We start from the raw sequence: 24,405 nt of genomic DNA, 5'->3' as shown, positions 1-24,405 counted from the left end.
GGTTTGGGTTGAAAGGGACCTTAAAGATCACCCAGTTCCAATCCCCTGCCATGGGCAGGGATACCTTCCACTAGACCAGGTTGCTCAAAGGCCTGTCCAGCTTGGCCTTACAAATATTATGGTCATTTCCAAATTTTAAAATCAAAATATACACTTCCAGGTATTACCACGCAGGAAATCCACGGGAATGGCTTTCAGTTATGGAAGAGACACTGGAACAGCAATTAAGATTGCAACTCTTGCACAGTTAACCATTATGGGCTAAATTAAAAGTTGGATGAATCATTTTCCAGCCATATAAATCACTGAGGTTGTTCTATCCATCATAAAGGTAAGCCAACCATGTAATGAATTATACAATGTGTTATTTTCCTATGCATGTTATTCCCATAGTTTGTACTGTTGTTGAAAGTCTATTTGTGTGATGGGTTTTTTTTGCAAATACTTTTTAAATGATGAATAATCTTTACTTCTAAGACTGAAAATACATGCCAGCTATTATTGTTTATGTAATCTGACAGCAGTTAAACTGTTTGTATCTGAACTTATTTGACAGCTTCTTCAAACAGCTTTTACTAGGTATTTTTTATAGGATTAAATATTCTTACATTTGTGCAATTTGTTCTATAACGCATGTGGTAGGGAAAGCAAATGTGTTCTAGATATTAGACAACCAGTCTCATGAGCAGCAACAGCTTTCCTCGTGATCACTTTTTATTGGAAGCCAAACTTCATGGTCAAACTCTCACTGCAAATTCATAGAAGGACCGATTCTGAATCCTGTGGAGCAAAATAAAGCTCGGCAGAAATTTAGGTGCTCCAGTGGAACAAGATCCCAAATGCTTGCCATGTTTCTGTTACAAATTCATTTTATTTGCAAGAAGTTGGCACTGGTTGTAGGCAGAGCAGGCCAGACCTTCACCTGCCCACACAGGCAGCGACACACAAGTCACCACAGTTTATCAGGATGTGGAGCTGATCCAGACGCCTCTGCTCAGACTGTCCTGGATTTTGTGCACACCAGCACCAGGGAGCTGTTTGTTGTTACCAATGTGATTTCTTAGCATGAGGCACCACTTTGGCCTTGGTTTGAAACACCCTGCAGGAAGCAGTGACCTGGCCCAAGGGAGCTGCTTCGCTGCTGGTTCTGACACAGCTTCTACACAGGACTTCCAGACACTGCAGCTTTTTGTCCTGCGTGTTTGGTTGGCGAGTTTAGTATATCAGATTTGCAAAGTCTGTGAATAACTGACCCACAAATTATGAATGCAGCAGGAAAGCTTGGAGTGAAGCACTGGGAGGTGGGCAACCAGGGGAGGAGCACAGGTATGACTGCGCTGGTTTGGCACAGCACAATGTACAGCATTGAAAGCTGAAATCAAGAACTCTGCAGGCAGAGAACCTGTCTGAAGATGTGGGATTGGGAAGCAGCTCAGTGGTTCATCCATCCACGGGCTGGCAAAGAAAGGTCAATGCTGCACAATTTTCATTCCCGGCATTTATACTGGACCCCTAATGGTGCCATGGGTTGCTGTGTCCCCACCAAATGTAAAGGGCTCTGAAGAAAGAAGAAAATCAGAAAAAACACTTCAGTTAGTTCAGTTAATGGAATTACCATTGTGCTTTAACATTAAGATAAACATTCTTGCATCTTTGGTCTTAGAGAATTACTTCTTGGCTTTGCCAAAGCCATTGAGTAGGGCCTTCATGCTTAATTATTATTCCAGTCACTCTGTCAGGATGACACATGAGCTCTTAAGAAACTCTCACAGTTCCGAATATTTTCAAAATATTCAAATAATGAAGGGTTGACTGTGCCATTCTCCCTTACGGTAAAACCTTTCTGTGTCATAGTTGCTCATTCAGTTTTACCCTAATCAGTTACTTTTCATCCCTGAATATGGAGTGGAAGAGCACTACAAGTGTTGCATCTGATTCCATATATTTAAAGTATTAATGATCCCGTTCCATATTTATTGTTTTTGTGAGCAACAAGTATCAAATCTCTGGTAATGTTTAGGCAACAATGAGACAAAACATTCTTGTAAGCACTTTGTTGTATAGGCAGTGCAGCCCCACTAATTGGAATTACTGGAATTACTCCGGATTTTCTGAGATAAAACAAAGACCGAGTTGTTCATTACATGCTTTATAATACCCCTCTCAAAATTTATGTAACTACAGTTGAGCATGGTTGTTCATGAATGAAGAGTATAAAGTTGGGGAATGCCACATGAATGCATGGATCTCTTACCTCCTTTGGCACTGCATCCAACAGTACAAATTCATACTTGTACAGGAACAGCACAATGAACAGCTGGATTTCCATGATCGCAAACCATCTGCAAGAAACGGGAGGAAAACTTTGGCCCTCCAGACTGACCATCACAAGTGTGTTATCATCAGGTAAGAAACAGGGTGCCTTGGACACATTTTACACTGTGCTTTAGTTCTGCCTGAAAGTTTATCTTCCACAGGAAAACTGCCACAGTTTCTTCAGCTTTGTTACTTGGCAAAGAACACAAATGTGGCAGCTGCCCCTTCTTTCTGGTGAAATACTGGACCACCAGTATCCCTCGGACACCTATTTTAATCCAGCCCCTTATCATTATGGATTTTTCCACTGTATAAACATTTATGTTCTCCTAACACTTGCTGACTTGAAATAACTTCCTAGGAGTGAGAAGGCAGTCAAACACAGAAAAGGCCATATGACTAATCGTGCTATATAAAGTTATATAATGCAGCTGGGAGCCTGGTGACATCAGAGAGCAGTGACAGTGGGAGTTATTATTTAATGCGTCAGCATTAGGATGCAGTAGGAGACCCAAGGGCATGATTTCTTTTTTCTGTAACACTCTCCCAAAGGTCTTTCTTAGGCTGGAGAAGATTTTGGATAACTGCAGGTAAACTCCTCCAGGCTATCAGTTTTTAATGCTGATGTGTACAAGAGCTTTCTGCATTCACCACTGTGCATCTATGTGAGGTCATGGGATTACTCACTTGCAGAGTTTACACCTAAGTCTTAAATACTCAGTTAAAATAGTATTACCTTGCTCTTCTACAGAGAAATGCTGGAAAACCTCGATAAAACAGCTATGGGGGAATTCACAGGAGAGGAGGCTACATGACTGCATATGGAGTTGGCCTGGCAGGTGTGAAGGGAAGCTAAAAAGCCTCACAGACCCAGGGTAACTCATGCAGAGCCACCAGGATCTGCACATGGAGCTGCCCTGGACTCTGGAGTGGGAAGATGTTTGTTTGTTTTAGCGCAGCTTCAGACCCAAATTATCCCTGTGACTTCACACTGGAATTGCCTTGAGCTTTTGGTGGCCTTGGCTCAGGGGAATGCAGAACAGAGGTATTTTGATGGCTACTAGCCCAGCTCAGGTGGGATGCAGCCCAAGCTCCAAGCCTGCAGCACCATGCAAGGGTGGGTCCTTCCAGTACCAGCCCTGTTTGCACAGCAGGGCCCTGGACCCCAGTGCTTGAGGGGACAACAGAGCTATTCAAGACAAGCACAGTCACACAGGTAATAACCACCTGGTTTTACCAAAGTAGTCAAACTGACATCAAATTTTTCTTTTAGGTAAAAACTATGGCACAGAAATGGATTTTTGGGAGCTCTTCCCACATCAGTTTGCTAGACTATGGGGCAGGTAAGTTATTTGCTAGCTTTCAGTTTGATTAAATTAGCTTTTAATTTTCTGATGCACTTTTGAAATGGAGAAATTAAATGTTTCACACATTTCATTTATAAACCTCAATACTGAAATAAATAAAAATGCATCTTAAACTTGAAATATCATTGTTTCATTCACTCGTATGAAGGAAATCTGCAACCTGGAATCCTTGATACAACCCTTGATTTAATTTCCTTCTTTTTCAAGCCCATCACATTATTCTTTTACAATTATTGCTGAAAAACCTGAAGGTGTGTTACCATGTGGCCTGCCAAAGGGTCTGAAAGGGCTTTTTAGTTTCTCAGCAAGAAGAAGATTCTCCATCTGTTGTCTATCTAGAAATCTTATACTTTTCTTTCTAACCAAAAACTTATTTTAAAGATGTTATCAGAGTCCAGAGAACAGCCTGAACAAAGATATAGGTCAGGATATATAAACAAGCAGCTTTCAGAAACACTGTTTTGCAGCTTTCCCTGTACCTGCAGATGCCTCTTGCGAATTTTGCTGTTGCCCTTGCTGGGAATGAGGCTGTGCTCAGATTTAGCTCAGGAATGTGGTACAAGCCACCAAGGTACAGCAGTGAGTGAGCACTTCCCTCTGGCAAACCTAAATGGTGAATGTGGTTTTATTCATTTTGTTCATGTCTTTAATGCCTTCATGACGTTTATCTGGCACTCACGTCTAGCCTGCCATGGGGTGCAGATTCCAGAATGCAGATCCTCTGCAACACCCTCCAGGTTCCTTGCTCCACATGGAACTTGAGATAAAATGACTGGTCCTAAGGATTTTTGGTCACTTCTGTCTCAGAGGAGAGCAGGTTTTGAAGGCAGAGGGTTGAGCATAGAGATGTTTGAACACAGGAATGAGGAGCAGCTGGCTCCCTGGGACTTGTTCCAGGAAGAGGGACAGCAGAGAAAACAGCAGAAGGAATGCAGGAAGTACCAAAGCTGGTGGCATTGCTGGAGGAGTGAAGTGAGACAGGATCTGCAATTTAAGCCATTATACAATTCTGTGTGCCCTAATGCAAAGACAAGATTCAGAGAGGAGCCAGTTAAGATACCTGAAGATCAGCAGAGATGTCAGTGGCATCGCAGAGGATGGAAAGAGAGTCTCAGACCAGAGAAATGTTCTGTAGGTTTGTTTAGAACTGGTTTAAGGCAACCTAAATAACTGTGTCTGTAAAATGGTGTAAGTGGAGCAACTCTCCCTTGAAGAAAAGACACCTCAGCAGGGGCAGAGCCAGGCTGACTTTCCTCCCTGGGTGGGGGGCAATATCCCTTGATAAACTGGTCTCAGATTCTGCCTGCTCATTGTGACTTAACCTGTCTTTTCCAGGAATGAAACCACTTTTAGATCAGTTTAAACAAGGTGCAGATGATGCTGAACATTAGGAGACTGACAAAGAGCAAAGAAAACCCTTTATCTCCAACTTTAAGAGAAGCCCAGTTCAATAGAGTTGTTCTCTGCAGGGTTTGGGAATAAATAAACCCCAGCTGTTTCACTGACCTTCCTGGACACTGATGCTTCCCTCCTCCAAATGCCACAAAGCTGTCCAAGAAAGCATTCTTCTCTAAATTTGCCTCTTTCCAACGATCCTGTGGGAAGAAACTTTTTTTTCCTAAATCAGCCTTATATAAATAAAGCTTAACTTTATTTCTCCAGGCTAAAAATGACCTTGGACAGCTAATCCTCAATACAAAGTTGCACTAATGCCATTTTTTTTGCATTCAACCTGTTAGTATTAGAGTCTGGATCCAAAAGTCAACACCGAATCAGGGAAAGAAATGAAGGTCCCATTTGAAACACATTTAAGTGCCTTAAAATGCTGGCAAGGTTTTCAAAATTACCCCTAAAGCAGTTTTCCTATACCTCCCCATTTCCTAAATCCTGCATCTGGAGCTATTAAAATGCACCCTTCTCTTTATATATACAAATGCAAATGTTCGACCAGTACTGAGGGCAGCCTCAGCCACAAAATTGTGTCATGACACACAAATAACTCACGCACATCTTGCACAAAAAAAATTTCTAAGACGCTCTGCACAGACAAATGCAAAGTCTATGAGCTTTAACTGGTGTAAGCCAGTGTGTGAGAAAACGAACGATTCTCAACAAAAAACAGCTTGTCTGTACCCAAAGGGATCCCTGCTCCATCCTAAGTTGCTTTGAGAGGAAAGGAACAACACAAGGAACAAGGCAATATGGGCTGAAGTTTTGGTGGGTGACACTGAGAGAAGCAAATCTCATGACTGCTGGCTGACAAACTGTACCAGCCTCCACAAACTCAGTGCTACTCTGCCAAGTAACACCCTGTCAAGCTTCTGGTGGTGAACTCCTCTGATGAAGCTGTCCCAGAGAAGACATAATCTTGCATTTAGCTATTTTAGGGGTTTTTTTTCAGCTAGGGCTGTTCAGAGCTTTCTGAGGAGGAAACCTGTCAGCATCAAAATCCAATAAAGAAAGAAAAAAACCTCAGTGGTGATGAAGCGAGGTCATACATTTGGAATGACAGTGTCTAAGGGGTTCTCACCTATTCATCTTGAAAAATCGGTGAGTTTCTAAAAAAACAAGCTAACTTGCTCTTTAGAAATAAAGTTACTAAAAAAATAAGCTGCTGCATCAGAGTTTCAGCTTCAGATTTCAAAGAAGCAGGAATTGTTAAAAGGGATTTCAAATCGGGAAGAGTTTGCTAGAAGGGAAGTTTTGTTTAAATTACTCCTTGATGTATTTCTATAAAAAAGACAAACTGTTCTATATTGGATGGTGCTAAAAAGAGCAGTTACAAGCCTGCCCACACAGCCACCTGCAGTGGAATAATAATCAAGAAACTAGATTAACTACTGAATTAGCAGAGATAATACCTACCAGAAATCATCCGACAGGGAGAGTACTTGGAATCACAGAATTTGTTAGGTTGGAAAAGATCTTTAAGATCATCAAGTCCAACATTAACCCAGCACTGCCAATCCACCACTAAACCACATCCCCAACTGCCACACCCTCACATCTTCTAAACCTCTCCAGGCGTGGTGACTCCACGACCTCCCTGGGCAGCCTGTTCCAATGCCTGAGCTCTTTCAGTGAAGAAATTTTTCCTAATGTCCCATCTAAACCTCCCCTGGCACAATTTGAGGCTGGTTCCTCTCATCCTACCAGTTGTTACTTGGGAGAAAAGACTGACCCCATCTGGCTGCAGTCTCCTTTCAGGGAGTTGTAGAGAGTGATAAAGTCAGGATCAAAGTGATATAAAGTAGTACCATACTACCTGGAACATGTGACTGAATTTAAAAGTCTTGTTTATTCCTACAGGCATTTCCTGTATGTGCACATGTTCTCTGTATTCAAGGCCATTCTCCAGCCAAATTTAAGCAAGTTTGTTGATGTGCTTTTATTGTAAAATAGGTGAAGGGGAGAAAAGACAACAAAATATCCACACTAAGAGTGACAACTTACAGGTTTGAACATTTCTGGGTCAGGAAAATATTTTGGATTCCGGTGCAACCAATATGGTGACAACATCAGCATGTCACCTGCAGGGATGGTGAAATTCTGAAAAGGAGAAAAATCTCTAAGAAAAGAGCTAAATGGGTTAAACTCACAAAACAGCCCCTCCTTGGTACTTCCATCAGCCGAAGGTCCTAAGAGAAGACAAGTGAAGGTGATTACAGCCAAGGTGGCCATATTACACGTTTGAGGTTTCTTCTTGCTATTTTTTTCCATAAAACCTACACAGCAGGGAAGGTGGAAAGATTAGTTATGTTCTAATTTGGTTTTTTTAGGTATCAAAAGATCAGAAACATGATTTCTGTCTTTCCTGCTTCTTAATTTACCATGTGAGCTGTTTTTTTTTTCCTAAATATTTTGTTAAACACTTCCTTCAATGCAAAGGAATGCAAAGAAAGCCTTCTATGATAGTAGACATTAGTAATTTTATCAGTAATCTTAAATAGTCATGAGCACTGATTCCTTAAGAGTGTGAGTTTTTTCCTCAACATTTCTTTGTCAGATTCCTGAATGCTGATACCTCCCTTCTGAGCGGTAGTTGAAGGAGTCTTAATCAGTTACTAAAATGTGGTCTCTTCTACCATACTTGTTGTGTCTGATTCCTATTTTACATACCATCAGTATCTCTAGTTCAATTCTATTCAATCTAAAATCAATTCAAAATTGAAGGCAAGACTGTGAGCCAGAGAATCCAAACCACTCATAAATCAATGATGATGAATAAATCTATTAAAAAGAATATATAGGTGAAGCTGTGGAATATCTCTCCCACTATAATTTTATCCAGATCTGTTGGGAGGACCCTTTCCAGACAAATCACACAGCATGCTTGAGGGGAAAAAAACCAAACCTCACCTTAATTCTAATTGGGTTTATGACTTTCTTGGTGATTGCACCTGGAGACCTCAGCCGTATGGCTTCCAAAGTGCACCATTTAATGAAAGGGATCTTCTTCAGGTTCTCCTCAGAGACTTCCAGTTTATCTTTACCTGTTATGGCATGAGAAAGAAGACTCCATGTAAAAATTAGATTTCGTACTTGTTTTGATACAGGCTGACATTTCTTGCCTTAGAACTGTGGGTGAACTACTTCACGACTTCAAGGCATTGTTTACACCCAAAAATTGTCTTTATATTTCAAAGTAAATAAATTGACCTGAATCAGTAAAATTTAAGAAAAGCCACTGAAGATAATGCAGTAACTCTAAGGAAGGTGTAGATATGGTGTTGGCCAGAAGGGGCCAAAGTCATGTTGGAAGTTAAAAGTCTTGAGAGTTTTTCTGTGCTTTCATAGGACACTGCATGGAAATCTCACGGACTGTAGGCACCAAGACAAGAAGCCATGGCTGAGCTCTTGGGCTCTGTTAACATTAGCAAATGAAACAGTGCCAGGAGAAAGGCTTAAGCTCTGCTTCATTATTTACTTTATTGGTTAATTACTGACATATTTCTTGATACAGTTTTGACCCATGTCAACAAAGAGTCTTCCATGAAAGTCTAACCTGTGGTTCAGGGGACTGCATATGGGAATGACTACTCCCAGTAGATGACTGCTTTTTGAGGGAAAGAGATTAGTTATGGGGGGTGAAGCATGCTGGAAAAAATTGCCTCTGATGACAGAAAAGATAACAGTTCCTGGCCTGTTTTTTCCATGAATAGTTGTAACTCTGGTGAACAGCACACAATGAAAAGCACCTGAACTGAAAGACCTCATCTGACCTTATTGTAGGTGCCTGGAAAAAGCACAAGACTGGGTAAATACAAATCTACATTTAAATGATAGGAATGAAGAAACAAACATGTACTGTTCCTTTCTTACCTTCTTTCTGCTAACATCAAAGGTGATTTTGCTTAAAAATACATCTTGAGAATATCCTGAGTAAAGATGTAAGAGCTGGACTCTATGTTATCAGTAGCACCCTTAGCAAGAACACTCACTGTTCCCAGCCACTGACCAAGTGTGCCCTGTGCTGGGCCAACACAGGATAAATAATTTCCAGCTTCCAGAAGGACTCAATCAGATTTATTACCTGCTTTACCAAAAACAGAAGCCAAGTCTTCCATGACTTTCTTGTAAATGGTAGGATTAGAGAGTATGAAAGCAAGGGTCCAAAATGCAACCTAAACAGAGATGGAAATCCTTGAATTTAGGGATATGGAACAGAATGACGATATCTTTTTAGCAAATCACAGAGGCAGGTAAAAACATTTGCACTTTTTTTTGTATGTGCCTGTTGCAGTTGGGATGCACAGGGAGCTGTGCTTCCTGGGTAAATCCATATCTAAGGGCTCAGCTCCTGGGAGATTATGTCTAGTCATCTGCTGTGTACTTATCTTTAGTGAACATTATATAGCTTTAGCCTTGAGCTTTGAAACACAGAATCCTTTATTTTCAAATAACTAGGTGTTAAATTTACTACTAAATCATTGTGCATGATTAGTTTTAGCTGCAGGAATGAAAAAAATTAATCCATACTAGTATTAGGAGAAATGAGGTTAAATAATTTGCAGGGCATTGTCATAGTGAGTCACACTAAAATGGGCAGGAAAAGTTTTAACTAACAGCAAAACAAGGAGTAATATATCCCCTTTAGAAATAATTTGCTAACTGATTATGCAATGAAGTTGAAAATCAAGAAATTTAGGAAAGGAGAAAATCCTCTTAAGTAGGATGAAACCAGAAGGACTGGCAGCAGTGCCAGGAGTCTCTCTCCTTGCTGAGCTAGCAGGAGGTGCAGCCTGCACACAGATCTGGTCGTGGGCCATCTGTGCTGGTGAGGGATGAAACTCTGACTGTTATTTCCCAAACAGACCGACATGGATGCAGCCCTCCTTCTGCAAAACAAATCTGGTAGCTTAGCTTTCCTGTACAGCACTTGGACACTGTGGCTTCACTCCATGAGCTAAGAAGGGATAACTGAATTGTTTCAGATAAAAGGGTTTAAAGTGCTTGTAAAAAATGCCCTTGGAAGGTGAAATGCCTTTTCTTTCGTCATTCCATTCCCCAGAACAGTGGTTGTGACTATTCTGAGAAACAGAAAAATATCTGTATGTCTATTTACAGCTGAATATTACAGAAGTAAGTGTTGTGGAAGGAATGTCAGTTATCCTGATAACAGACAGCAGGCTATGCCTCCCACTTATGCCAACACGTGAATCCACAGAAACCTCACTGAAATGGATGAATTTCCCTTAGGCTAAACTGCAGTTATATCCAATCTCCAAAAAACATAGATATATCTGTTAGGGGGACATACAAAAATAACTCACTATCATGTTTTTCTAAATCACATCTGTAATGGACATAACTGTGCTGGAAAGAGCTTAGTAGTCATGGTAAATAAAGGATGTTTTTGCTGCTATGGATTTTTCATCTGAGAAATTCCTATAAATGTCTTGGGTCAGCCTAAGCTGTGTTAGATATATTGGGCTTGTTAGCATATTTATATCAGTATCATTAATCCAGCAAATCCTTTTCTAACATGGACAAAACTTAATGGCTCTAGAATCAAACTATTCTTTTCTTCCACTGGCGTTTGTACAGCAGATCCCCAAAAATGAAAGAGACAAATTCACTCAAGGATTTACACATGGATGAAGTTACTCTATATTATGCTTTTGATATTCTTTACAATTGGTAGCACCAGGGTATCTGAAATAGTCTTTTCTATAATACAGCCACAGTGCTTCAAAACAGAGTTAAATGCTCTTCACAGCTTAAGACTGTGATCTTAATAGCTGTGAGGCTTATGTTCCTGAAATGTTATGATAGGGGACAACATCATTTAGGAAAAATAAAAGAAGAGCTTTTCTTGTCATTGCTTCTGTGACATTGCAGCCTGGGTATATTTGTAGTGATGCATGTGGGCGTGATAATCCCTTCTTTGGAATCCATGCAGTGTGTGTGTGACCTCTGTTTCAAAGCCTTTCCTTCCCAAATACAGGCTTTGGAACTGGAGAAAGAGGTGTTTCTGCAGCTGATGTACTTACTGGGACAGCATTTGCTTGGGCAGCCCAGAGCATCAGGAGACCATAATTGGGAGCTAGATGTTTTCCTTGCAAATTATCCAGGAGATGTTGTAGAAGTGTCTGTTAAAAATAAAAGATAATCTGTATTTCCAAAAATATATTAAAATGTAGTTTGGGGTGGGGCTTACTAGAACTCAAGGACTAATTTCTCAAAGAGAAGTAATGTTAATTATGGCTTTTTTGGAAGGCACAATGTAGAAATGACAACCATTAAGAGAAAATGAGACTAACTCACATAGGCAGAGGACCAGGAGAACTCAGGGCACCACATGAATCCCTCCTGAATAATTTCACTGCTCTCCATTTCCTTAAAATTTTATGAGATTGGGTTCCCTCACTCCCCATTGTTGCTCATTCGTGGAAGAAAGAAAAAAAAGAAATCTCTGTTCTAATCCCTGCTCTACACCTCTGCTTTAAAGAACCTGAAAAGGGGAATGAGCCACTTGAATGAAAATGGAAATGAAGAAAATGTTCTCTGTTCATGCCAAAAGGGTGCTTGTTATTAAGAGATGGTCTAATACATCAGCAAACTCCCTAGTTTCAGGCACTTTGTTGATGACCTAAGCAGTGACTTCAGTGGGTTGATATTCTTTGAAACTATAGCAACAGTGTAATGTTCTAGGATCAGCTTTTGTTTATAGTATGTCCTTAAATGCAGCGCAACCATGCACTCGAGGCAAAGTTTCCTGCCTACTTTTCAGAGAGGAAAAGGGCAACCTTGAATAAAAAATGGCTGATCTTTTTCCCAAATGCCCACTTAATCTAAGACACCGAGTTTCTGCCTCCTACTTCCTGCACCTTCTTACCTCCCACCAGCTCCTCTCCAGCCTCCTCTTTCTTTCTGCAAATCTGGTTTATTTTATTAAAGAAATTGTGGTATGTAAAGCTTTTAAAGTCTAAATAAAACCTGGTTTTTTTAGTGATCTGTTCTACAACCATTCGGTAGATCAGAATTCCCAGGCCAGTCTGCCGTCACATTTGTCAGTCCTATCGGCAGAATTCCTGCCAGAGCTGAGGAGAATAACCAGGGTAACAACTTATCTCAGCTTTGACACAATCAATATTTAGGGTACTTGGCTCCCAATCCAGAAATCTGCTATTTTCTACCAGTCTGGCTGTTGAAGGATCTGCTCACTCTACACCAGGGTTTATAAATAGCACATGTAAGGTTTTGAAGTTTCACAGCATGCTGCCCTCAGAGAAACAACTGAAGGGTCTTTCACCTCTTTCAACTGCTCACTGCAGTGTGATACTGGAGGCTGGGGAGGGGTCATAGCTCTGAACCCAAATTCCCCAGGGGAAGATGTTAATTCTCAGAATTGCTTGAAATAAGCTAAATGGAGGAACAGGAGTCAAAGTTATGGGTCTGTCCTACTGCAGGTGACAGCAATACTGGAACATTTCGGTATAGCTATAAAACCTGACATATTTGACTTATTTCTTCCAGTACTGAAGTAATTCCTGCCCTCCATCACTTCAGCCAGAGTATGCAACAAAGTCATCTCATTTCTTAGCCTCAGATGTTTACCTTGGATGCAGTCTCTGAAGGGTTGGTCCTTTCAGCATCTAACACTACTTTCTCAAATAATTTTAGAAGCCATTTTTTGGATTTTGACCAGTTCCTGTAAAGAAAAGCAACAAACAAGAAGTACTTAACTGAGGCAGCACAAACGAACATTTCCTTTTCCATGAGAAGCACTCCCTGGGTCGTTTTCCAAAAGCCCCTGGACAGCAGTCAGTTGATGAACAGCCAAGTGTCAGTCTGACTGACAGAAGTGATGACTGGCATGAGGAACAGCACGTCCAAGGCCTTCATCTTGCCCAGACCTCCTCTTGCAGCCATGACCTGGGACTGCAACACTCCTACACTTTCATACCTTTTTATTACAGGTTTTCAGTGTGGATTTGGACAGACTGCTTAGGCCAATCTTTTCAAGAATGATCCTCCTGAAGAAAATCAAGGCCATTTTTAGAGCATCCTCAATTCTTTCTGAAGGTATTTTGAGGTGCTAAAGGTGTGATGATGGCCACAAGAGCACTGACAGGGTCTGGAAGAAACTTCTCAGAGTCTGGTTGTCTCTACCCAAGGTCCATTCTGTGACAGTGCAGCCACATTACCGGGGATTGGTATGCTGGGAAAGCAGCTGAGGTGTGGAAAAGAGCAGAGAGACACCTCAGTGGAGGCCCCCTGAGCTTGGGACTCACATTTAGGCTCAGGCCTTTGCCCTTTACCCCATTCTGCTGCTCCCTGACAGGTCCAAGCTGGGCCCTGCTCACATAAGCCAGGCTGTTTCTGCTCTATGCCAGGAAAATGCACAAGACAAGGTCAGAACTTTTTTGAAGCATTTAGCTAAAAGCCTGCTTTGCCTAAGGGCACACCATCAATAAAGGCTGGGCATCATCCTCCAGGGAAAATGTCTCCCACAGTTGATACTGCAGCAAGAGAAATGCCTGTAGTGGGTACACCACAACCATCACCTCTGCCCCTTCACCTCAGGAAGCACTCGGGCATCTGAGACGCGTATTCAAAGTCCTCATCATACTTCCGAAAATGCTCTTCAAACTCCTTGATTTCACTCTGACTGGTTGGGCACACGCCTTTCCCAAACAGGGTGTTCACCACTGCTGGATACATGACATGCCTGCAAGGACAAGATGCCTGTGACTTAGGGGCCCACAGGATAGCTGTTGCAGCAGTTTTAGACCAGGATGCAGCAAATTGGATTGCCAGCACTGGAAGCTGTAGGACTCAAGGGTCACATCAGTATGAAAGGCTGGCACAAGGCTCACACCTCACCCACACCCTTATTTCAGATTTTAAGCAGAGGCAGGAGATACACAGACCTCAGGCTGGTCTTCTGCGCATGGCTGAACTTCACCAGTTAAGGGTTTGGTCACTCGAGCAGGAGCAGAAAGACTCTGGCCACCGAGGTCCCCTTCTCCCCATTAACCACCCCTCTCATTTCAGGTTGACCCCCATGAACCTTCCAGGCATTGCACAAACCCCTCTGGACCAAACATCCTGAAACATCCTTCCTCTGGCTGCAGCTTTCCTGGACAGATGATGTTTTTCTGGTTTCTTTTCATCTCATTCTTTACCTGCTTGCTCCTCTGTTATCCTGTAAACTCTGAGCTCCTTCCTCAGACCCTTTTCCTGTACTCCAAGAAACTCTTGGGCAGCCTTTGCTGTGTCCCAGCTGCTGCTAAATGAGTATTTCAGGGAATAGTGCTCAGTTTAATATTTTCTGATAATAAGGAAGAGGGGGCCATCTGGTGGCTCTATAGATTTCATTTCGAGGCAGCTAAGTAACAATTACCCAAAATGTCGCATTCCAACACTTCTACTCTGCCTTGTTTAGCAAAGCAGAACAGATCATCTCCTACCATATTTCAAAGCCCCTCTCCCCCACATTTTCCCCCAGTTAATCCAAACTGCAGTAACTGCAGTGAGAGGTGCCAAGTGATTTAACTGCAGTAACAGCTATATCTTACTGTACAATGCAGAAAAAGGCAGCAAAAGACAATCTGAATGTGAGGTGTCAGAAACAGGTCCAAACCAAAGGCAGTATCTGCCCCCATCCCTGGGAGTCTTCAAGGCTGGGCTGGATGGGGCTCTGAGCAATGTGCTCTAGTGGAAGGGATGGAATGAGATGATCTTTAAGGTCCCTTCCAACCCAAACCATTCTGTGATTCTGTGATTCTGTGAATATTCAACTTGTAATACAGATGGACAGACAAGATGTAGGTGTTACCCCAGATAACCAGGAAAAAGAAGTTAAAAGCTTTGTTGCTGTCACATGAAACAAATTTTTTTTTTACATGAAGTTCTCGCAGCCAAGTCAGTTGTAGAGGTCTTAGTTAAGCTTCAAGCTAGGCTTGGCTCAAACATGAAAGGTTTTCAACCTGTTGAAGGTCAAGCATTTTGTCTGTTCCTAAGTTCTTTATAAACACATGAAGCTTTTCTCCCATCTTTTGGGAAACAGCGCTTGTTGGAAGATGCTGTGTTTTCTTTTTTCTTCCAAAAAGGCAATTCAGATGCTTCTCCTAACTGGGAGAAATACCCTTACATGAAACCCTGTCCACTCTGTGAGCCACCTGAAACCATGAGTCTGTGATGAGCATCCTGACAAACCTTTTGTAAGACCTGAGTCCTGAGCTCCAGCTTCTTTACAGAAACGTTTCTCTCCCATGTAGGACACCCCTGAATTAGAGATGTGCTGCAAAACTCCCTTACCTTACCAGGTCATTGAGGTCGCCTGTGCCTTCTGTGCCCAGGTGAGCCATGTACTCATGGAGCTCCTTACACAAAGTGCCTGAGAACATGTGCAGATTAGAGGGACTCATTTTCCCCTTCATCATGCTGTAGAGGTTGCCATGGTTCTGATAAAATGGTTCTGCAGGGACAGACACTAAATACAAAATGAAACAGAAACATTCTGGAAAGTAGATTTTCACTAAAAGACAGAGTGTACATTTTAACACATAACTTTTGACTCTAATTTAAATGCCTTAACCCTCATTTTCCTGAAGTGAAATTCCCTGGAACCTTCCTTGTAACTATGTAAAGGTTTTGGTAATGCCGCTGTTTCTCCCAGTCTGTGTAACATCTTCCTGCCTCATGAAGCGTCAATGCCAGAATCAACAATCCAGAGATTTCCCCCCAGTGGGATGTAGAGAGATGTGCAGGCGTGCCACAAAACTGAATGAAGTGAAAAATAATTTATCCCAAGAAAATACCAGTTTGTGTCTCCATGCTGTAGTAGTACATGCTCATAAACACTTCATCCTTTTCTAATGACTCTTGGACTACAGGGTAACAACTAACTACCGGTGCAAGCTGATTCTCCAATGAAGTGATAGGACTACCTACTATTACTCTAAACGAGGTACACACAGGTGAGGTGTCCAGCCACAGAAAAGGACCTGATCTCAAGCTGGAGTTGCTTGATGGTAAAAATAATAACAGTCCCTGGATCAGAAACTTCTGATTCCTTGACACTGAATCCAAATCCCTTGGCTGGCTTGCAGAGCTGGATCCTTATGGAGAAATTGAATTTCACCTTCATTTCATAACATGGTCATAGATTTAAATAAAAATTTAAAGCATGATCAAAAAGCCAGTGGGTTTTTGGTTGGGACTTAATGTTCCTGGGTAACTAGATTTGGTTTCCTTTAAAAAAAAAAACAGGTCTCAGTTACCTGCATTCTTGACAGCTTGTTGTACTGCCTGTTCAAAATTTAAGTCTTCAGATTTAAAAAATGCTTCAGTTCCTTCTTCCTCAGTCACAAAAGTGAACCGTTTTCCCAGAGCGAATATTGTGAACACAGGTCCGTGCTGGAACAAACAAAGATTTCCTGTCACTGCACCGTTAACACATTTTGCAGGAACCCCAGCACGACTTCAGTGCTGCTGAGAGGTCAGGAGGGAGGACCTGGTGATTCCTGCTCTGTGCACACCTTGGCCCAGAACTGCAAAAAGATGAACATGAATCAGACCAAAATTTGCAGACTTACGGACCAGAAGGGAATGTGATACGTGCCTGCCTGACCTCTTGCAGAGTAGAAGAGATTCCTTCTCTTAGATTAACACTTTATATTTGAATCACATTAGATTAACACTTTATATTTGAATCACATTAACACTTTATATTTGAATCACTTTATATTTGAATCACATTCAAACAATAAAACCTATGTAGATTTAGAGAACCCAAGGGATGGATTATCTACTCCATCCTTGGCTGCCACAGCAAAGTACTAATATCGTAAAAATCCACAATCCAACCTATTTCGGTCTACATTGTTTTAGCAAAAACTCCACCCTCCTGCATATTTTTAATATTTCAGATTCCCTTTCCTTTCTGTTCTTTCCTTTCCTGTCCTTTCTCCTAATACCAATAATTACTTTCTTGTACAGATGTTGAAAGATTAATATCAAAATACCTAACAAGCTTTGTGCAGAACAGATTGACTGACATTCAGGGAAGGTTTTTGATGCCATAAATCATTCTTTCATCTTCCCTTAATCTAATACCCTAGAAACTCTTGAAACTTTCAGCAATAGGCATTAAATTCTGAGTTCCTACATTATTAAAATGATCCCTGATATTTGTATATACTCTAAACTAGAAAACAAATGTGCAGTATCTACTGTCTGTTAGATGTAGGCATAAAAAGATCATTCTACCTTGCTCACATTGTTTATGCCATTGACTTTAACCATTTTTTTTGCTGTCTGTGTCTGTAGTGTAAATCCTGCTTCATCAAAAGCTCTTTGAAGCCAAGGAAAAGATTCCTCTTGGCATCAGCTGAATTTTGATTGTGTCCTTCAACTGCAAATTATTAAAGTAAGAATGAATGTTCAAACTCTCTGGATGATAATAAATAAAATATTGTTTTAATAACAACTGTTCAAGGACAGGCTGGATGAGGCTTTGAGCTCCTGTCCCATGGAATTTGTCCCTGTCCATGGCAGGAGGTGGAACAAGATGAGCTTTAAGGTCCCTTCCAACACAAACCAATCTGTGGTTCTATGACTCTGTAACAGTTAAATTTCTAAGATTGCTTTTTGATGTCCATGTCCTCTCACTCTGGATAAAATTCAGTGAATTTGTACTGTTCTTGGTTTTAAATTAGTTTTTAAAATTTTAAAATTAACATTAAAATGTACTTTAACTAATTTTAAAATTAAATTTGAGCTAATAGCAACCTGCAATAATACTTAATTATTCAATTAAGGTTGCACTCAATTAAAGATTGGAACACTTTATTTTAGGTGATTACATGTGACCAAGATGTCTGAGCTCCTATAATACACAATAGAAATCAAGTCTGTGCAGTCAAGGGATCCTAAAAACCAATTTGCCAGACCAGCTCCTGCACACCTGTTTTTGGAGGGAGCTGAACTGTGCTGGGACTCCAGTGACAGCACTGACTACCTGTCCAGTGACCATCTTGGTAACCTGCAAACACCCACACAAACAATCTGGGTTTGAATCACATCCAACTTCCTGCAAAATTTAGAATCATTGAAATTAGACCAATACTAAACAAAACTGAAATAAGAAAGCTGCATAGATGGCCTCCTCCAGAACAAGTCAGCTTCACTGAGCAACACATTGATGGCAGATATTCAAAGACAAATCTTTCAGAAAGCAGAATTTTGTGTCCAAATAAATATGACATTTGATAATACAATGCAAAATTAAACTACTAAAAAAATTTTGAGAATCAAACTAATAAAGGCAATTTGCTACCCCCAATAATAAAGACTTTTCCAAACACGCCAGACACAGGAAGTCTCCCAGTGTGCTACTGAGCCTGGTAAATAATCAAGGTGTAAGGAAACCGTGGGGGGAAGGAATCTGAGTTAGGGATTACATCAGTGTAAGACAAGTCCCACCCTGGAGCCTTTCACTGAGAGTGATGGACTGAGATCTTGTTTTGAAGGAAGAATGGAGCGGAATAGACTTAAACAAGTTCTAGGTAAAACAGTGATAAATATTTCAATTCAGAACTCTCAAGGAATTAAAATAAGAAGTTACAGAACTCCCTACTGTGATCTGCTAAATCATCCTCAGCAACAGGAGGATGAACAGGCAAGCATGGTGCCAGAAGGACCTGGGAAGCCTCAAAGAGTCATTTTAGTACCCAAAAAATTATAGTAAGCATTATTAAAGATTGAGATTAGTAGTGGATAAATAGGATGTACTGAAAAAGAGCCCAATACAGCTTTTAAGGAGACATAAGGTTGTGTAGCATTAGAAGTTTTCCTAATTCATTCCTTGGAGGAAGAACTAAAAGTTTACTCATGATCTGGAGTAATTTGAGAGTCTAAACAATGAGAAGACCCAGAAATATCAGAGAAGAAGGCTCAGAATAATTATACTCTGAAATTACTCCAAGATCTATTATGCAAGTGCTAATAAATGGCTTTAAACTGAAAGCAAGTAGGTTTGCATTAGATATTAGGGAGAAGTTCTCTACTGTGAGAATGGTGAGGCCCTGGCACAGGTTCCCCAGAGAAGTTGTGTATGCCCCATCCCTGGAATTGTTCAAGACCAGGTTGGATGGGGCTCTCAGAAACCTGGTCTAGTGGAAGGTGTCCCTGTCATGGCACAGGGGTTGGAATGAGATGATCTTTAAAGTTTCTTCCAAACCAAACCATTCTATGATAATTAATCTGGAGCTCTCCCTGTATTTTATGCTGCATGGTGGCTCTGGTTATTCCCCCTGTTCATCCCAGACTGCCTGCAAAACTTCTTTCACCAGGCAGCTTTAGGAGGAAGAGGTGGTATCTTTTATTAGACCAGAGATTAAATATTTTATTAGAGCAGGGAACTTTCTTTTCTTAGTCCCAGTGATGACACAAGGGGGAAAGGAGACAATTCTTCCAGCCCACATGTTCTTCCGTAGGAGGAAAATAGAAGCAGCAAACTCCAAGGAAAGGGCAGGTTGGAAGTAGTGGAACTTTACTGTGTTACTCCAGAACTTGAGAGAAAAAGCAGTGAAGGATAGACACAAAAGGAATTAAGAAAGAAAGCAATTAAGAAAGAAAGAAATTAAGAAAGAGATGAGTGTCACTTTGACAGTTTGAAGGATTAATCCAGGAGAGGAATTTTCTCATTTTAAGAATCTCCCCTGAAGGTAATGACCCTACAGAGATTAAGAGGTTTCACACTGCCTAAAGCCTGTTTCTGCAATACCTTTTACGAGGGCAGCTTGCTCATACTAAGGACACTTAACCCTATTTTGGTAGTATTAAGGAGCCTGGAATTATTGCAGATGTATTTTGCAATCCCTGTAGTGCCTGTTAATGACCCCTTTGGCAGCAGCACGTGTTTTGTTTGGCTGTACTCTGCAGCAGTGCCTACTCTTTTAAAAGGGAGCAGGCAGGAAAAGGCTTATTTTTCCTGGCCTCAGCTCAGCGTGCCAGTGTGGCAGGTGGGAAGGGAGGGAGACATTCAGTGCCTGAGGGGAGTTTAAGGAGAGTGGCCCTCCTCAGGGACAGGGAGACTGTCAGGTGATGGTGCTGCAGGCAGCCAGTCAACCCAGGAGGGAGGGAGGGATGGAGGGATGGAGACATCCCCCTTGGCCCAGGGGGACCACAGGGAGAGGTCACAAGTCACAAGGATGCTGAGCTGCTGGACCAGAAGTCAAAGTAAAGGTCCTAACAGCAAACACACAGTAAAGGGAGAGATGTAAGAAAGCCTTCTTTTCCTTTGAGTTTTTTCCCATTGAAAATGTTTCTTGTTTTAGCTTCTGACCCAACAAAACCAGAGGTTTATAAAGTCCTTCAGGAGCTTCTGGTGTGTGCAGATGTGTCAGCAGCTGTCACAGCATCAACCTGGAGTCTACATGGTCTCCAGGCAAATGAACACCAAAATTAATTAATCCAGAGACACTGAGTGTGCATTTGTACCCCAATACAAGTATGTAAATGCTTTGCTCATTCCAGCTGTGTATGAATGCCAAAAAAGGACTCTTCTGCCAGGTTTGTTTTAAAATTACCTTCAAGAATTTTCTTAAAAGTTTCTTGGGGAAAAAAGGCAACTAAAGCCATGGTGAAATAGGTGTCCCAAAAAACAGACTGCACTGTAAAGGACAGTTTGTCCGGCTGCTTTAATCTGGCTGCCATCAGGGTGTGTTTACAATAGACAAGGAGGTTCCCTAACAGCCTAATATCAGAAGAGTCAAAGAAATATTATGACTGGATTTTTTAAGTGAGGCTTGGCCAGTTTATTTTAAGGATTATGTAGCACGGTTTCTGAAATAGTAGAAGAATTGGCAGAAATGAGTTTTCTTCCAGTCCTACATTTCAGATCTAAGATGAATGAACAAATAACTGATGTTGGTATGCACAGATGAAAGATACAGGAAAGACATAGTAATATAAAATTAAAACTGGCCTGTCAAGCACAGAGAAGCCAAGAAACTCCAGATTATACCTACGAGCTTACACTATGATGCACCCAATGTGTTTTAATACAAGGTTGACAGCTCTTCTTGTTCTCAAAGATCAGATTTAATCCTCTGCTTTAACACCATGAGTTTATAACAATACAAAAATAAATACAAATATGAAATCTAGCACTGCAAAATGAGAAAGCAAACTTTAAATGTCCAGTATTTATCGATGTAGAGTTATTTTCAAGTTTCAGGATGTTACAATGGTTTTATTTTTAGTTAGTTTTTGCAAGTAGTGGGCTGTGTGATCCTTCAGTACGGAACACTCAAGGCTGACTACATTGTAGTAGCAGGTGATACAATCCCTGAATGAAAAGTGGGAAACCGGGGTTTAAGACAGTTATTACTAGCTGTCTAGAAATCAGCCATCTTACCTAAATTAATAATTTGATCTTTTTCTATCCAACAGACACAGAAAAATAACTTTAAGTCCAGGGGGTAAATCTCGACCCTCATGTTTTGTTAAGTTTCTTTAGGATGGAAAACTTTGTCTGCCAAACATGTTTGTGTCTCTCTTGAATGCTGAGGGACACCAGCTGGTAGTCAAAAATCTCACCTAACTTCAGGCATGCAAATAAGTAGCTTCCTGGTCCCAGCACTTGGCACAGAGCTTTCCACATTATCTGAAATAACATACAGCCAGACTGCAAAGGCAAAACGGCAGAGGATGATCACAGCACAGAGATCGTGCCTGGATCAGATCCACAGCTCAGCAAAGCTGGTGGTACTAAGCCGATTCTTCACCACTTAAATGCTCCTGACGTTATAAAACGTGTCAGGAAAGGGCAAAACTGAACGCAGAAGTTTCTGGTTGCCTTCCCCCTTGTAGGCAGCCACCCTGAGCACACACCCACGAGCAGGCACGCCAGCACACGCATTACCTTGTTTCTGGCTTGCTCTATAAATTCCAGAGGAGCTTTCCCGAACTGAAACGCAGCTCCAAACCAAGGGATCCAGCTCCTGATACAAGGAGGGGAGCTCGGGTTTCTCAGCTGAAAGAAAAGAGCCTTGACAATGAGGAGTCCCAGGAGTGCTGCCAAGAGCAGAGCGAGATCCATTTTGCCTCTTCGCCGCCTGTCCCAGCCCCAGCAGCTGCTCCGCCTGCCGCAGCCGCGGCATGGCCGCGCTGGCCGGGCTCCGAGTTCATCAGCAAGGGCCTCTCTGATCGGCCCTGCCAGCCCAGCACTGCCACGGGGACAAGATGTCAAAAGCACTGAGCAGCACAGGGCACAAATCCTTGTTCTGGAAAAGGCAGAGCCAATTCTGCTCTGTTCTGGGATGAGGACCAACTGCTGTTTGCAAAACTTACATGTTGCTGTGCCCAAATCCTTGGACTTTGCAGCAGTTGCTGGTAGGACAGCCAGGCAGCCAGGGACATGGCCAAGGACACTAGCAAAGCAGTGCAGAGCTTTCTTCAGTTAAAAAAAAAAAAGGGTTTTTTTCAATATTGAGATTACAAAACAGAGAGCCAGTGATTTGCAGACATTTAGCTTTCAGCAAGTCAGATGGCAAGAAACTTCTGCAGACATCACCTGAAGCAGAAACCTTAAGAAAGGTATCTCTCACCTGTCTGAGATGTGTGTCCAGTGTCTGAGGAGCAGAGAAACACTTCTGAGGTTGAACTAACAATTCAAAACCTGCTGGTCACCTCTATTATATCAGTGCCGTGTCAGAAGACAAGGTTTCAGAGAGGTCAGATTAGTTTCTTTGCATGTGTGAAAGTGGCACACCAAAATTACTTATGGAATACATTAAGTATAAAAAAGTCCTAGGAAGTGCTGTCAGAGCCTACCCCCGCACACCCTCAGCAGGTTTGAAGAGAACACAAAACCAGGAAGAGTGGCTGACAGACCAGATGAGTGTGCTGCCACTCAGGGGGACCTCAACAGGCTGGAAAATGGGCAGACAGGGACTTACCTTAAAATCACAGAATAACAGCTTGGAAAGGACCTCAAGGATCACCTGGTCCAGTTTTTTCTGGCCAAAAAAAAAAAAAAAACCAAAAGTGACTTCATGAAGTTCAGCAAAGGGAAGTGCCAAGTTCTGCCCCTGGGTAGGAACAACACCATGCACCAGTACAGGCTGAGGGAGCACCTAGGTGGACAGGAACTTTGCAGATGTGGGGTACTGGTGGACACCACGTTGAACATGAGTCAGAGATGTACCTCTGCATTCAAGAGCACCCGGGGCTGCATCAGGGAAAGGCTGCCAGCAGCCTGAGGGAGGTGATCTTCTGCCAAGAGTGAAAAAGGGGCTGGAGCATCTATCATTTGAGGAGAGGGTGAGGGAGCTGGGACAGCTCAGTCTGGAGAAGAGAAGGCTCAGGGAGATCTTCTCCTCTTGCAGACCTGAAGGGAAAGTGCGAAGAGGATGGAGCCAGGTTCTTTTAGGGGTGCCCAGTGAAAGAGCAAGAGGCACTGGGTGTAAACAAATACAGATACAAATACAGTTTAACCACTTTCCTATATAAGAATAGGTGCACTAACAGGAACCTGTGCAGGCAGGCAGTACAGTGAAAGTAGCACAGCAGAAATACACATGGTAGTAGGAGGTTAAGAGCTGTGAAAAACAGGTGTATGTCCTTCATTAAACAGTCATGCTGAAATACCTTGGGATGTTACATGTTGGTCATAGGTGCAGAAGAACAAGCCCACATACATCAACTGTAACAAATAGGGTGTTGATCTCCATTTTGCAAACTGTCTGGAACAAACAGATAAATCACTGTTAACCGTCATATTACTACACTTCTGTGTTTAGCTACCACAGCTCTTTATACATTTACTTCCTGGTTTTATTTTATCCATTAAATTATTTCTCTTCCTATAAAGGGGTAAAGTGATAAGAGAGCTAAAGACCCTGTAATATTGGAGTGTATTTTCATTAACTCACTGAGTAGTGAGTTTAAAGTGATCTATGTATACAGGTAAGACAAGCTTTCAAGCCTCTGTGAAGACATTCATTAAAGGCTTTTGTGTTTGTTTTGGCCTATTTTTTGTTTGGTTTTGTTTAGCTTGTGCTTTTAGGGTGTGATTTGGTGAAGGACATGAGATGCAAGGCATTGTTATGAGGAGGACACAACCACTACAATGGTGGAACAGTCACTGCCAAGCTTTCCTCAGGCTGGGTCCTAGTCTTGGGCAGTGGTTAATGGTCTTTCCAAATGAACTAACATGGAAGCACAGGTGAGGGCACTGGGCAGTCTGGCTGCCTTTCTCCAGTCT

General features: G+C 41.8%; 1 protein-coding gene across 2 annotated transcripts; it reads right to left on the bottom strand.

Annotated features, from left to right (window-relative positions):
• Positions 1-901: 901 nt before the first annotated feature.
• CYP39A1 (cytochrome P450 family 39 subfamily A member 1) lies at positions 902-22,618 on the bottom strand. 2 transcript variants are annotated; one of them, XM_082302756.1, is made up of 13 exons: positions 22,491-22,618; positions 22,063-22,173; positions 16,415-16,550; positions 15,450-15,624; positions 13,708-13,857; positions 12,744-12,837; positions 11,177-11,275; positions 9,217-9,307; positions 8,043-8,176; positions 7,137-7,232; positions 5,190-5,278; positions 2,255-2,342; positions 902-1,558 (listed from the first exon to the last, which is right to left on the bottom strand). In XM_082302756.1, exons 1-13 carry the CDS (start codon positions 22,557-22,559, stop codon positions 1,487-1,489), a joined length of 1,404 nt encoding a protein of 467 aa, XP_082158882.1. In that variant the 5' UTR covers positions 22,560-22,618; the 3' UTR covers positions 902-1,486. The 2 variants fall into 2 exon arrangements, with proteins under 2 accessions (XP_082158882.1, XP_082158883.1); XM_082302757.1 differs by lacking the exon at positions 5,190-5,278.
• Between the last annotated feature and the right edge of the window lie 1,787 nt (positions 22,619-24,405).

Source organism: Coloeus monedula, assembly GCF_965178545.1.
Source record: "Coloeus monedula genome assembly, chromosome: 2".
In the NCBI taxonomy this organism is placed as follows: Eukaryota; Metazoa; Chordata; class Aves; order Passeriformes; family Corvidae; genus Coloeus; species Coloeus monedula.
Note: the sequence above shows the minus strand (reverse complement) of the source record. Positions and strands in the feature narration are given on the sequence as shown.

Excerpts from the sequence above, each read along its gene's own strand:
- CYP39A1 (XM_082302756.1), bottom strand. The coding sequence starts at position 22,559 with ATGTCCCTGGCTGCCTGGCTGTCCTACCAGCAACTGCTGCAAAGTCCA. Across the intron at positions 8,177-9,216 it reads TTCTGTTTTTGGTAAAGCAG|GTAAAGATAAACTGGAAGTC; the intron begins GTAATAAATCTG and ends ATGCCATAACAG. Across the intron at positions 1,559-2,254 it reads TGGATGCAGTGCCAAAGGAG|AGCCCTTTACATTTGGTGGG; the intron begins GTAAGAGATCCA and ends TTCTTTCTTCAG.